Source organism: Salarias fasciatus, chromosome 7, assembly GCF_902148845.1.
Source record: "Salarias fasciatus chromosome 7, fSalaFa1.1, whole genome shotgun sequence".
NCBI classification, from domain to species: domain Eukaryota; kingdom Metazoa; phylum Chordata; class Actinopteri; order Blenniiformes; family Blenniidae; genus Salarias; species Salarias fasciatus.
The window spans coordinates 8030319-8044930 of NC_043751.1; the positions used below are offsets into that span (position 1 = coordinate 8030319).

A 14612-nucleotide genomic window follows, 5' to 3' on the forward strand; every position below is an offset into this window, starting at 1 on the left:
TCACATTATGATATAATATTGTTTAGCCACCATTAGATTCATTACCTCGTCGCTATCCGTCCTTCACACAGCCACTGGAAACAAATGTAGGCGAGTTCAGTCTGACAGCATGCCAACCGGAGCAGCATTTTACGAAGTCACGCACTAGTCCTCATGGGAACTGTAGTATTCCTTTAGGCAAAACACTACCGCTTTTGTCCACTGGCGCCGCCAAAATCAACGGAAACTGAAAGTTCCTTAGTGTTACTTTAAAACTTCAGTCCATTTTTTAAAAAAAATTTAAAGTAAGGTTACATATATTAAGTTCATCTGTCTGTTTTTCATCTGGAGTTAAAGACCTGTTCCCTCACGCTCCGCTGAGCCTTCAATCTGTTTTCTTTTTCTTCTGTAAAAGTAAAATATGAAAAGACTTTTTTTTTCTTTTGTTCACCCTCACAGAAGTCTGATGCACATTCTTATCCATCATTACAGTTTATTCCGAGGCATGTTGTTATTGTACACTTCAAGGCATATTGTTGTACACATTGCGCATTTTAGGGAATGCTTAACTGAATATCACACTGTTTTTCTTGTTTGTATTTTCTGTATACTCGTTTTTATTCTGTCTTGGGTCATATGTTATTTTCGATATTCTGTTATTTTTATTTTAATTTTGGGTACTATGTGTAAAATGTGGGAGAGCAAACAAGATTAAATTCAGATTCTCTTGTCTGTCTTCAAAGTTTAGCAGAACTGACAGTAAAGCACTCAATATGTTATTGTCTTATACTTTTGGACTTTAATCCCACAGCTTTGTGAATCAGGCAAAAAATATTGAACATGATTATATGCCAGTTTGATTTTTTCATTTATTTTTGAAACAGTTGATTAAAATTACACAAATAACCAATCATACTCTCATCCCTTGTGGAAATTTCTTTTTTCCAGATTTACCCAATGGAAGCCACATTGCAGCACTCCAGGGAGTTGATGGGGGTCAAGGGTCATGTTCAGGGACCTACAGTGATGACCTGCCAGCTGTGGGAATCAAATCAATGAACTTCTGACTCAGGGTCAAAATCTCCCACCTCCATCACTTTGTCTTGAACTTTGTTCTATAAAAGATTATCCACTCCTTTTTCCTCATTAGATACACTATTAAGTGCTCTTTTATCTTTTTTTAACATTTCATTGTGATTTTGTAAAGATGAAATAATAAATGCAGCAGTTTAAAAAATAAAAATCACGTTGTGAATATAATGTTGAATTGTAATATCAAATATTTGCCAGTAGAGGGAGGTGTTAGATTATTAGTGCGCGTTCTACATTGTAGGCGAAGAAGAAGAAAACCCGGAAGTAATAACATTGTGTAGCTTCCACACAGACGGCCTCGCTCTTTTTAGTCATCATAAAATAATCCTAAAATCTCGTTTTGAATTCTGTTTCACATCTGAGACACTCCAGTCCAGTTCCGTTCTGACTCCAGTCAGCGGTAAAGACCCGTGAAGGCTCGGAAGGAGCCGAAAGGACGCGGAGCGCCTCAGAATGATGAACTACTCAGACTACGACTCGGATGGTTATTCATCCAACGAGGATGCAGACTACGTCCCGTCAGGTGAGGCGGTTATACACTGTTTTATCTGTGGACTCCTGAACAACACAGCCTGTGTCTGTGTAAGGATTTTACTTATTTTTTTTTACTGTAGATGGTCGTGCATGTTGAAATAGCATCTTTAAACACATGTAAACAAGTGTCTCCAGATGGACACATTCTCAGTGTTGTGTCCTGCAGTAGTCTCTGGGTGTTTCTGGTCTGAGCTGAGACCTCCTCCTCCAGGTGACCCTGCAGGGGCTGCTGGCCCCTCTTCAACCACAGCCGTCTGATTCCTCTCTCTTCTACCTTTACAGTCTTATTGATGGCTCTTCTCTGGTTTGTGCCTGTTGTTGTGAGCCATAGGCCTTCCTCAGGAACTGACACACACCTGTTCCTCCAGTTATTCCTCCATCAGCTCCTGCTCTCCCTCTTCCTCCTCCATCCTTTCCTCCCAGAGCTCTGTAAACTCCAGCAGGATGAGTCCCTTGTTACCTCAGAGAGCAGGGTCATGAAAATAGAATAAAAATGGAATAGATTCTAGTCTAACCTGTTTTATTGATTATATTGATTAAACTAAGCCAGGAGTGTGTTTCCCCCCCCACCCCCCCGAAAATTAACCTCAGCAGTTTTTGTCGGCATTCACTCGTTTGTCTTGATCACTGCTCCCTCCTGCTGGTTTTTCAGATGATAACCTCAGTGAAGACGACATCAATGAGTGTGAAAAGGAAGACCCTCTTCATGAAGACGACACCGTCCCTCATCCCGGCGACGTGAGCCGCAAGAAAAAGAAGAAGAAGGACGTTGGCATGAGGTGAGCGTGACAGGAAGCTCAGCGAAGAGCCGATAAGCTGAATCTTATTGCTTCTTTTTGTGTGTTTTATGCTAGGAGGGACAACAGAGTCTGTTTTCACATTTTCAGACAAACATTTTGTTTCCTTCCAAATGTTTGGTTTCAGAATGACTCATAGCTCGAAACAGCGTTTTATTCTTTTCATCTTTAAAGCTCTTTTCCTCCAAAATGTCATTATTTTACAGCTGTTATAACTTTTGTACAGTATGTACGTACTGTGACCTAAATTTCAACTTTTTTTTGTCACTGAATGAGGAGAAATTTGAAATAAAGCTCCTGGAAGTGTGTATGATTTTTCCTACAGGCAACAGTTAGTGTGTCTAATTAAGAAAATAAGCAAACAGTGTTCATACAAATTGACCAGTGATAATTAAAAAGTATTACAGAAACAGCATTCATTTGTGCCATTTGCAGCAGTAACATATTTCTCTTTTTGGAATATGTGCAAACACTCAGTAACAGAAATAGTTACAATTATAGAAGAGCACAGTATGCTAACTCCAGTGAAAGCTTCGCTGATTTAAAGCTGATAACGAAATATGTTTGAAAATCTGTGCAGGAAGAGGAAGAAAGGAGTCCTGAAAGTGGACGTGGATGAGAAGGAGGGCGGTGGAGTCGAAGAAGCAGAGCCGTCGCAGCAGGAGGCGGATCGGCCCGTTGAGAAGGAGGAGGAGGACGACGTGAAACAGAAGAAGAAATCAGACGATCTCTGGGCCAGTTTCCTCTCCGACGTCGGTACCAGGCCCAAAGAGTCTGGAGCGGCTTCACAGTCAGGCTCCACTCCCAAGGTACCAGTGGTTATAGCCCCGGCCTTTTCTTTCTGCAGCGCCAGAAGGAGACTTTCTGTAGAACCAGACTGAGGATTAGACTTTCTCCAGATTCTCATCCAACAGCTCCAGTCTACTGTTATCAGTCAGCTCTGTATTTGTCTCGCCAGGATTTTCAGATTCCATCTGTGCAACGGACAGATCTGTCATCTGAAATCAAGAATTTCTTAATTTCACATCTTTCTGGGTCTACACCACCAAGAATGAAGGCATTCCAATAGTTTGCGTGGAAAATGATGCTTTCTGCTCCACAGTCACACCACTGTTTGTTTGTTTCAGCCCGAGACCTCAGTCTTGAAAGATGCTCCAGCGAGTGCACGAACGAAAGCGCCAGAGCCGGCGGCTAAAGTCACCATCACCAAAGTGTTCGACTTCGCTGGAGAGGAAGTCAGGTAAACACACTCTGCTTGTGATGAACAGTTTTCAGAGGGATCAATAGATGGTGCCAGATACACACACACCTCCAGTCAAGTTAATGGACATGGAAAAAGTTATTTACCCTCATAAAGCTTGTATTCAGTCTAAATATTGTCACTGATTGCATTTTAAAGTTGCAAACTTAAAATAATAGTTTGTAAATGTACTGTTAAACCCAATATCCTGATTCTTTCTTCAATCTAAAAACATCTGAACATTTGCACACATCCTTGATAAAAGAGAGCAGTACCTCTGGGGTGTTTGACACTCTCAGTGTGTTGGTGGTCCCTCTGCGGTTCCCTACCTGTTATCAACAATCGACCAGCAGTTTGGATCTGATGAAGGCTGCAGCACCGGCCAGCCATCACACCACCAGACTGAAGGCTTCCGGTCGTGTCTGCCGTTTGGCTCGAGTCGCTCTTCCTCCAGCGTCCACCAAGCCGTGTGTATTTATGTATTTATGGCTGTCTGTAATGAGCATACACACCCGGAGTGTGTGCGGCGCCAGTACTCCCAGAGGACCCGGCGGTTGCTCCTCATGTGGCTCCTCCTATCTGATCCGCGCTGGCAGATGGGTGTGTGAGTGTGTGTGTGTGAATCTTTGTAACGCGGATGCATCCTGTTTCATCATTCATGTTTTAAAGCACACATTAAAATGCAGAATTGGCTCAGCAGCTATACAGGCTTAGATATGTTTATGGATGATAATCCTTCATTAAAATTAAGTTTGCCTTGTTTTTTATTTATACTTCAGCATTTGGATTTAAATATATGTCATAAATGTGACTTGTCCTGCAATTTCCATTTATAGCACATATTGTTGGATATAGCCTCTAAAACAGATTGAAGTTGAGTGTATTATATAAATTATTCAGTGAAAATATAGTGTTTACATTGTTGTGGCGTTATTTAGAGTGGGGTTGTCGTACACATTTATTTCAGGGGCCACACACAGCCCGGTTACATCTTGAGTGTACTGGGCCAGTAAAGTAGTGCCATAATAACCTTTAAATTTGAGTTTTAAGGTTTTTCTGTGTCATGCAACAGAAAATATGCGGTGAAAAGTCCTATAATGCCACAAAAAACAACCCATTACCTCCAAAAATGAGTACAATCTCAACGTAAATCCGATTTTAATTAGGCTTTCTGGTGTGAAATGTCCCAAAAAAAGCTTCAATAACTGTAGTATAATGCGTGTTTCTATGAATGCACACCGGCCTGGAGCTTTTTATGTGCCTGTTTTCACCCAGTGGCTTTATGTACCGTATGACACTCCTGACTCAGCCTGCCAGTGATGGAAGGGTTTCCACTGGGTGGGATCTGAGATTAGCGCCCTCCAAGACCTGCGCAATAACAAACACGTGGAGGTTCGAAGGAAAGAGAAATGTCTCCTGATGCATGTTTCAGCTCAACGCTCCGCCTTGCAACCTAGCAGTGACCTGAAAGTGCAGGCTGCGTCTCTCTATTAGTGCTTAACCAGCGTGAATCTGTGTCCGTCCGTCTGTCAGGGTGAATAAAGAAGTGTCTGCAGACTCCAGGGAGGCAAAGAGTTACATGAAGAAAGAGAGCAGCGCGCAGGAGGAGGACAAAGACGAAGACAAAGAGCAGAGCTCGTCACACAGCCAAGTTCCTCCTGGGCCCAGGTAAACACACACACACGCACACACACACTTTATTTATTATAAACTCCAGGAATCCTCCAGCAAATCAGACTCGGAGGCTGTACTGTCTAAGCCGGAGCATACCACAGATATTTGGTTTATCTCAGTTGATAAAATGACAAAAATGACCTATTTTTCTTAAGTTTACAAGAGAAAACTGAGTCTCAGTTTGAGTTTTTGATCAATAAAATACAGCCAGACAAAAAAAATTGTACATTTAAGCCTCACAAGCTGTGTAAGAATCCTGATCCTCCTCCTCATCCTCGACCAGTCGGTTGAAACAGATTCAGATGAGTTCTTAGTTTCGGAAACGGTTCACAGAGACGCTCGTAAATCTGAAATTGTGCATCTATAAATATAGAAAGGTGTATTTAGATGTTCAGTTCACAAGCGACCGGACTGGAGTGGCGGCAGAGCGTGTGTACCGGTTTCCACGGCAACAAATGGTTTGAGGATGTGCACATCTTCCTTCTGACAGAAAGAAGTCCAGACAGGAAGCCCAGGGAGTAACACAGCCCATTTCCTATTTATCTGATTCCTGGTGTGCCTGTTTTATGCTTTTGGTGAGCTATAAAACCTGAGGGCCTTGTGGGTTTTTGTTTTTCCTTGAAGCCCGAAACACTCGCCGAATTCAGCTGCAGATGAAGTTTTAGTTGTAGCGTCAGGGGATTGAGTGAGCCCACACCAGCAGAGCCGTCCAAACCACACGGATGAAAGAGGAAGACAGAGCAGGAAGGAGCCATCAGCGCCGCTCCCTCGTGAACGCTGCAGCTAATTGGACCGCTCCAGATGGAGCTGATAGCGTTCAGTGTGGTGACGTCCGCCGTAATGCGCTTCCCCACGGCACGGTGGCACATCCAGCCACCGGCTCAGACCTTCAAGAGAAAACTGTCACGTCGACATGGCAACGTCCTGAAAACGTTGCTGGTTGTACACAGAAATGGCAGAAAGGTCGGTTTATCCGCGGACAGGAAGTGAACTCCAGCCTACTCTAGGTAGCACACGTGGTTCGTATGAGACGAGGCTCTCAGCACCGATTCGCCACTGAGTTCAATCAAAAGCAAATCAGTTCTCGTCCATATGATTGTGGCAGAAAAGCAGGAATCAGCTCAGTTGTGTCCAAACGATCTCTTTTCACTGCGGCGTGAAAACACCCTGAACAGGACGGGAGCGTCGGCCTGTTGCTGAGCCAGAACGTCAGCGCGCTGCCGTTTCTGTGCAATAATGAGAGCCTCTCACCAGAACGACTGGGGTGTAAATGGTTCAGAGTAATCAGTCACATTTGTGTTCAGTGATGCAGCTGTAGACAGAAAACTCCGTCTGACGTCTTCTCACTGGAAACCATTCAGCCTCAGAGCAGACCAAACCATCCTGCTGGTTAGAAACAGGACTCTGATCAACCATGAGGCTGTAAATTCTATATATGCTTTTATACATGCACTACCACAACATCAGCATATATGGCCATCAATGGTGGGGTCCCCCAGGGTTCTGTTGTAGGACCACTGTTGTTCATTTTACCTAAAAGATGGCTTGATAACTAATATTTATTGATTTTAAATGTCCAGCTAAAACGGAAACATGCTGATGTGCGTTGTACGTTGTGTCATATAAATAAATATAAATGACGAGCTGAGAGAGGAGCTGCTTTCAGAAACCAAAGTGGAATTTCATGTTCTCTCATTCATGTCGGTCACGCGTGATGCGTCGCCGCTGCTATGAATGAATAAACAGGCTCAAAAACATCATCAATAATGTAGCGTGCAGCGCAGTAACCGTCGTTAAAGCGTTTGTGTCTTTTCTGGTGTCTGTGGCCGCAGCGCGAAGCGTCCGCCGGGCCTCTCGGGCCTCCTGGGCCGGATCGGCGGCAAGAAACCAAAAATGAGCACACTGGAGAAGTCAAAGATGGACTGGGACGCTTTCAAATCGGAAGAGGGCATCACGGAGGAGCTGGCCATTCACAACCGGGGCCGAGACGGGTAAGAGAGACGTTTTACCAACTATCCGAATCCTCGGGGCGGAGAAGCATTCGAGCCACTTTTCATGTGCATCATCTGGTATTCATGGAGCGTTTCCATTGGCTGGTCTGAGGCGGGGGAGCCGCTCCATTATCCAGCAGATCTGAGCGTTTGGGACTCTTGTTTACGTTAAAGTGGCCTCAAACAGGAACAGACGCCTCTCGGGCTGCTATCAGGCTCCGGCAGGAAAACCAAACACAATTCTATTTTTAATGAACATAGTGGCCGAGATGTGGAACGATAGTGTTGAAATCCTCTACGTCCAAGGAAACAAGTCAGATACAGTGCATCCCAAGTATATTTGCTTTGTGGAGTTTTAGGCCCCCTTTACTCAACCTTTCAAGTGGCGATGAATCGTTTTTGTGTTTTTCACATTTGGATGACAACGTTTTGAAACACTGCAAGTTTTGATGTTATTGTCCATCTACTGAACTATTCACCACAGCCGTGGCAGCATTTCTGCCGTCTTCATGCAGACGGAGGGTTTTTTGAAATTTGCGTTTTCGCCCATCCACATGTCGAAAGAGTCCCAGGGTTTGTTTTTTTTTTAATTCCACCTCGGGAGCCAATTTCAGAAAGTTACATTCTCAGTGGCTTCGAGCGCCGTCGTCGTGTGAACAAACACCCGAAGCGCAATGAAAGTTTTGCGTTTTCACTTGAAGTCGTTGCCATGGAAACAGGGCAGAATGAAGACGGAGCTTGATTCTCTAGAGATGGTTCACTGTGTCGCCTCTGTCTTTATCTTTCTCCTGTGTGTGCGTGCGTGCGTGCGTGCGTGTGTGTGCGTGTGTGTCTGTGTGTGTTTAGGTATGTGGAGCGGAAAAACTTCCTGGAGCGTGTGGATCATCGGCAGTTCGAGTTGGAAAAAGCAGTGCGACTAAACAACATGAAGCGATGACCGACTGACACAAACACAACACAATAACCCCCCAGTAGCCCCGCCCCCTTTCCCTCTGTATTTAGTGATATTCCTCAGGAAAAGGCAGCTCTGGACTCTTCGTTTCGGGACATTTCCAGTCTCAGTGTGTTGTGGGATGGGTTCCTCGGCTTCCCGTCCTCCTGTCAGAGCGTCCAGTCTTCGGGAAGCGAGGACGCCGCCGACGAATCTGCTTTTTCCACGGACTGATTTAAGGAGTTTTTCAGCAGCGCTCGCTCTCGGCAGGGTGAATCTGATTAAAACAAACTCTGGTGTGAACTGTGTGTGCCATCATTTAAACTTGTCATTATTTCAGTACATTTTCCAGAAGGTTAAATTAAAGACGGTCTGAAGTTTAAATATTATAATATAGAATAGGATTTTGTCTTGAAGTAAATGTCAGTCTCTACATTAAACTACTTCCTTTTCAAAATGTCTTGTGAACGGGAAACTTTTCTGAAATGTGGAAACAATGCATATTCACTGAAGCCTTGTTGTATGAATAGGATTTAACTCTAAATGGTTCGTCTGCTTGTGCATTCAGTCACTTTGGATGTGCAGGAATATAATCTCTGAGCTGGATTCAGTTTTATTTATGGAGTTAAAGTTAATCCAAAGGTTGCAATCAGTAATCAATTTCACGATCATTCCGTCTTCTTTTAAATGCAGAAGTGAAATAATTCATGAATAAACAGCATGGATATATATTCATGGTTAAAGAACATTCCTTATGAAATAAGTATAGTGAGTCTGCACCTCATTCATTTATGTTATAAAACCACAAAAAAATTAAGGGTTTGCATTTAAAGTGTATCGCTTAACGTATATCTATAAATATACAAGTCTCCAGTTTACACAAAGGTGAACTCGCCAAGAGAGCAGAAGGAGAAAATATGGCGGCGCGTCAGGCTGAAGATTCAAAGAAAGATTCATTGGTCAAATGAAGAAGTTGACCAAGAGAGTAACAGGAGAGGAATTCACTGAAGGAACGGACAGAAGTAGAGCTGAATGCAAAACTGGAGAAGGAAAGTTATAGAACGTAGAAACTATTTCACGTGTCGTGCTTCCTTCAGTGTTTTCTTGTTAATTCTGCAGGGTGTGTTGAGGTTGATGGTGTTTATAATGGTAAACATTTGTTCTCTCAAGAAAAAAGGTTTGTAACCACTGAGCTGTATGATATATAGATACATACAGAGACATCCAGCTGCACTCGTAAACACCAGCTTGTGTTTATTTCCTCCAAGAGGAAGAAAAACTGGGCTCCTTCTGCTGGGATCCACTGATGACCTCCAATACAAGCTGAAGACAGTTTGGAAAGAATCTCAGTGTTCCCTGCAAGACCAAACAGTCCCCAGTCCAGGGATCCAGTCTCCATGGACGCATCACTCTTATCACATTTCTTTCATAAAGAAATAAGATTTCTTTCAGGTATTCGTGGAGGTTTGAAGTGTTGAGAGTCATTTTGTAGAAGAGTTGTGGCGTATTCAGATTCTAAATGGGTGTAGTGAGAAGTGAAAGAGCGGTCTGAGGAGTGGGTTTATTTTGTATTTTTATTATTCCAGCATCATCTGAATTGTGAATTGCAAATTGTGCTGAATAGTGGTTTATTTGTAAATTAATTTTCCTTGGATGAAAATAAGTTTAAAAATTTAGCACAAAAAAATGCAGGATTACAGTTTTATCCACTGGTGTCAAGCTCATCTTTAGCGGGTCAGACTGGTCAGTAGTGTCATCTTTTCTTTGTTGTGGCGCAGAGTTCACGGGATAAAAATGTCTATACTTTCACAAAACCAAACAATTACAGGTAAAAGCAACTCCAATCTCAACATAAAGCAAATTTTATTGAAACCTTCTGGTGTAAAATAAAATGTCCCAAAAACTTCTCCTCCAGCTGTTCTATTATGGATGTTTTCACAAACTGCTCTCTGACGGCAGGGCCTTCAGGCTAACGTTTGCTTCAAAACAATGTGTTCTCATAGTTTTGGGATTGTGTAAACTGAACATGTGCTTGGATTGTGACCTGGAAAAAAAATCCACAAAAGACAAAACATGAAACTCAACGTAAATTCCTATATGACAGAGCAGACTTCTGCTAATTACTATTATATCACCATAATATAACAATGTTTCTTCAGAATGCCACTGTTCAGCCATCTCCACGGGTGAAACACTCCCCGAGGCTCCCCTTTCCACAAATCTGTCACCTAAACCAGGGAGAACAACACACACTGCTGATTAAAACTCCAACACTGTGTGTGTGTGTGTGTGTGTGTGTGTGTGTGTGTGACATGTGTGTGAGGTATGAGGGGGAAAATAGCTGCTGTTATTTAAACCACAGTGGGGAGTCTGAATGTGTTCTTGCAGGAAGAGAATACACACACACACACACACACACACACGCGCGCACACACACACATACAAAAGACAGATGCACAGTGGACAAAGTGCTGTGTGTGGCAGCTGGGACTCCACTATTTATACCCCACAGTGCTCTTCTCATTAGAATGAAGTATGTGTTTCACACAGCGCTCGCTGAGCAGCGCTCAGATTTGTCGCTGTCACTGCTTAAAATGATCCGATCACAGAGGAAGAGTAGTTCCAACACATTTTAGCACGTTTCGCAGATATGATTTTAGTTTTTGATCTCCACAGAGAACTCGTTGGTGGAGGCGCCGCCGTTCGGAGGAGGCTACTCCATCACAGCCGAGTCATTAAAACCTTGACAGGGAGGCCGGAGTGTTAGAGCGTTCACACACAGCAGGGAGGAGCTGCAGCCTGGAGGAGATTAACAAGCAGAGAACATTCTGGAGGCTGGAGGAGCTTCACCAGAAGAGGACTGCAGGCATGGAGCCGAGAGTCTGTGGTCGCAGCTTCCAGCCTCCATCACATCTCTGATTGGATTTATGTCTCCAACTCCAATAAAGTCCAATGAACTCCAACATTATCATGCTCCTTCTCTCTCTTGATCCTCCTGATCACACAGCAGACAGCTTTCTTTTGTGGCTCTGACATATTTTACTCCCTTCCTTGTATGGTTTGTTAAGAATAATAAATATATGAGACAAAACCCTGTGTTGTGGCTCCTGATCCAGCTGTAAAACAGAGTTCTGAGTTCTTAGACCAAGTTTCAGGCATCCACTTATTTTTGGTAATAAATTATTAAAATTATGTGTGTCAAATTTAATTTCTATTCTATTCTATTATATTATTATAAATATTACACATATAGGTAAATCAATTATATATGTGTAATTAATTTTTTTAGTAATTCCACTCTCATTCACTCACTTGCACTCATTCACTCGTTCACCTCTCATGACCCAGCTTTAGTTCCTTCAGGGCCCCATAAAGGACCGTGGGCCAGACTGTGACCCACGTCGAGGGGACGGTGTGGATGAGAAGCTGGTGGCGGTGGGGTGTGTGCCCCCCTCCGCCCGGGCGGAGCCGGAGCGGCTCTGTCCCTTTAAGGCTGGATCCCGGCGGAGGGTGGAGGGAGGACGGCCGCAGACACACTCCGCTCCGGATCCACAGCGCCTCGCAGCTCGGGAAGACCGCTCCGGGACCGCCGCGCGTTTTTTTTTTTTATTACTATTCTCTTCACACCCTCGGTTAGGACAGACCCCAGCGGGGACCCGGAGACGTGCGGGGAGGGTTGGTTCTGGATCGAGCCGCCATGGAGCGGCCGGAGCGGGACTGACCGGAGCCCCGGAGCCTGGACCCAGCGGACTGCAGCACACTGACAGCACCGGCAACATGTCTGTCCCTGTAAGTAACCCCCCCTCCCTGCAGAACAGCCCCCCCCCCCCTCCCTCTCACCTGAGCTGCAGCCGGCCGACAGGCTGCACGCTGGGAGGTCACCGTGTTCGAGGCTACCCATCCAGGCTGACGGCCAGGGCCGCGCTATTCTGGGCAGGTCTGACCTGTCAACACGTATAGGCAGCTGTGTGTGTGTGTGTGTGTGTGTGTGTGTGTGTGTGTGTGTGTGTGTGTGTGTGTGTGTGTGTGTGTGTGTGTGTGTGTGTGTGACTGTGCTGTTTTGTGCATGCAGGCTGCTGGAAATGGCTGCGATGGAGCTGCTGGTGCTGCTCCTCCTCATCACACTCCTCAGGTTGTGTTTCACAAGCCTGCTGTCAGGCTGCGTGCACAGTGTGCAGGGCGTGCACGGTGCGTGCACAATCGACAGGGTGGGTTTTTCAATTACAGCTCCCACTGGCCTGAATGCATCATATTGATTAAGGCTGCATCTTGTTGAGCATTGCAATAATAATAATAATAATAATAATAATAATAATAATATGAATTTCTCCTGCTCTATCTCTCACACCTAATGCATTGATTTTATTGTCTACACTCACATTTCAGACACATCTACCCAGTCCACACGTTCTCATGTTGATCCTCTTGAAGTGTCCACACTTCTCCTGGGTGTGAATGGAGTGTAAATGAGGAAGAAAGGCTGATGCATCCCTCAGCATGACTGTTCAGTGTGACAGATTTTCATGTCATCATATAGAAACATGTGATACCAATATAGGATGCACAGCACACTGACAGTGACGTGCATTATTGATTTGCACAATGCAAAATGGACTGAATTGCAATAAATGTTCCATGCTTTGAGCACTGATGCTGCAGATCTGCATTCCTCCAGGACCAGTGTCCTGCATGCTTCAGCACACCTCAGTCTGAAGTCCATGTTATCGTCAAGCCTGCAAAAATAAATAAATGGAAAGAGAGAAATTGGTCCATGGGGGGCTGGAGTGAAGTGGAAAAGGAAAAGTTTTTCTGCATTTTGAGTGTTTGCAGAACGTCTCTTGAGATGGAACTTTACAAAAACGCTGAAACTCCGTCTCGGTGTGAACGGAGGAAGAGCGGCTTTTCTGAAATGCTGCTCCTGCACATGCGCTCCACAGCTGCAGTAAATACTCCTTCTGAAGACACAGCAGTAATCATGCAGCTAACATGACGAGCCGTAAAACCTCATAACATTTTATAATATAGAAAACTGTTGTTTAAATTTGTGAAGCATGAATGCACAGTGCAAGCAAATGCGATGTGTCTGTATTGATATCGCAATAATCACATTTATTTCTGCAGCCGTAATTAAAATTGATTAATTATCTGCATTAATCCTGACATGTTATTTTCTCGAGGTTTCAGTGTAACAGTCCCGCTTAAAGTGACTCTAAAATGCTCCATGTTGTCTTCAGTCAGCTTTTAAAGATGAGAACCGGCGGAATTATGCAAAAAAATTATTGTATCAGCTCAAAGATGTCGATTGTGAGTGTCGGTTCAGCACCATGTTGCCATGGCTGCAGTGAGAAATCTGTGTGTGTGTGTGTGTGTGTGTGTGTGTGCAATACAGTCAGTCTTTCACGTATTAATCATCACGCTCATATCCGCACACATCTCCACTTTCCGCTGGCTCTGCGTGTTTTCAGTCGGGCGTTGCCAGGGGCAACCGCAGGGTCCGCGCCGCGTTGGGACTGTGAGACAGAGGAAAATGCAAAGGTGGACGTGAGCGGAGCGTGATCCACGCAGGACTGCAACCCTGAGAGGGAATCCAGTGGCTCTGTGGGTAAATCTCAGTGTTTCATGTGATTAAAAAAACACAGTTTTACTACAGCGTCATGACACAGCTCTCACTCTGGGATCACTGTCAGGCAGGAGTGTTTACAGATGCACTGACACCACTGTTTTTTTGTAAAGTACTAGAGCGAGTCCTAACTTTAGCTACATGCCGATATTGAGTTCTGATGCGAGTATAAGAGCCACAGCCTCTGCGCTGCGGCACAAAGAAATCAACAACTCGGTGAGAAAGTGTCTGGACTGCCGGATTGCCGAGCCGCAGACACTCGACCTGAATCCTTAGTTAAAGCAGACTCTTCCTTTTCCTCCGACAGCTGGATGTGGGAAACAAAAGTTTTGTGGAACAAGACGCTGCTTCCTTCCGCTGAGAAGGGTTTTGAACTCCCACGCAAAACGTGAAGCGTTTCCTGAAGCGGCGTCAACAGAAACCCGATCGCTGGCGAAACGCTTTGATCCCTATTGATGACGTTGCTTTGATCTGCTCTGCGGGCTTCAGCCAGCAGAGTTATTGACAGACCCGGCTAGTACCACACTATCTAAATCTGCACTTAATGAGCCGTCAGGACTGTAACCTGCCTCATCGCACAGAGCGCGATGTGCCTGCGGTGTTTTGCGAGGCTGGTTGATCAATGGAAGTTGACTGCGAACGAAGCTGGAATCACACACAAACAAAGCTGTTATCGCTTAACAGGCTGATTTACTCCTCATATTATTTCCTGTGTGTGGATACAGCGAGGCGGTTTGCTCGGTCTGACCTTCTC

General features: G+C 44.5%; 2 protein-coding genes across 2 annotated transcripts in view; both read left to right on the forward strand.

Annotated features, from left to right (window-relative positions):
- The first annotated feature begins 1345 nt into the window (after positions 1-1345).
- Positions 1346-8895, forward strand: cfdp1 (craniofacial development protein 1). The gene is made up of 7 exons (XM_030097293.1): positions 1346-1594; positions 2258-2384; positions 2983-3211; positions 3530-3642; positions 5176-5310; positions 7149-7307; positions 8154-8895. Exons 1-7 carry the CDS (start codon positions 1525-1527, stop codon positions 8242-8244), a joined length of 924 nt encoding a protein of 307 aa, XP_029953153.1. The 5' UTR covers positions 1346-1524; the 3' UTR covers positions 8245-8895.
- A 2952-nt stretch (positions 8896-11847) lies between these two features.
- bcar1 (BCAR1 scaffold protein, Cas family member) overlaps positions 11848-14612 on the forward strand; it is a 49961-nt gene continuing 47196 nt past the window's right edge. The window contains exon 1 of the mRNA XM_030095954.1: positions 11848-12027. Coding sequence (XP_029951814.1) covers positions 12016-12027 — 12 coding nt within the window. The 5' untranslated portion in view covers positions 11848-12015. The remainder of the gene's footprint in view (positions 12028-14612) is intronic.

Excerpts from the sequence above, each read along its gene's own strand:
- cfdp1 (XM_030097293.1), top strand. The coding sequence starts at position 1,525 with ATGATGAACTACTCAGACTACGACTCGGATGGTTATTCATCCAACGAG. Across the intron at positions 1,595-2,257 it reads TGCAGACTACGTCCCGTCAG|ATGATAACCTCAGTGAAGAC; the intron begins GTGAGGCGGTTA and ends CTGGTTTTTCAG. Across the intron at positions 3,643-5,175 it reads TTCGCTGGAGAGGAAGTCAG|GGTGAATAAAGAAGTGTCTG; the intron begins GTAAACACACTC and ends TCCGTCTGTCAG.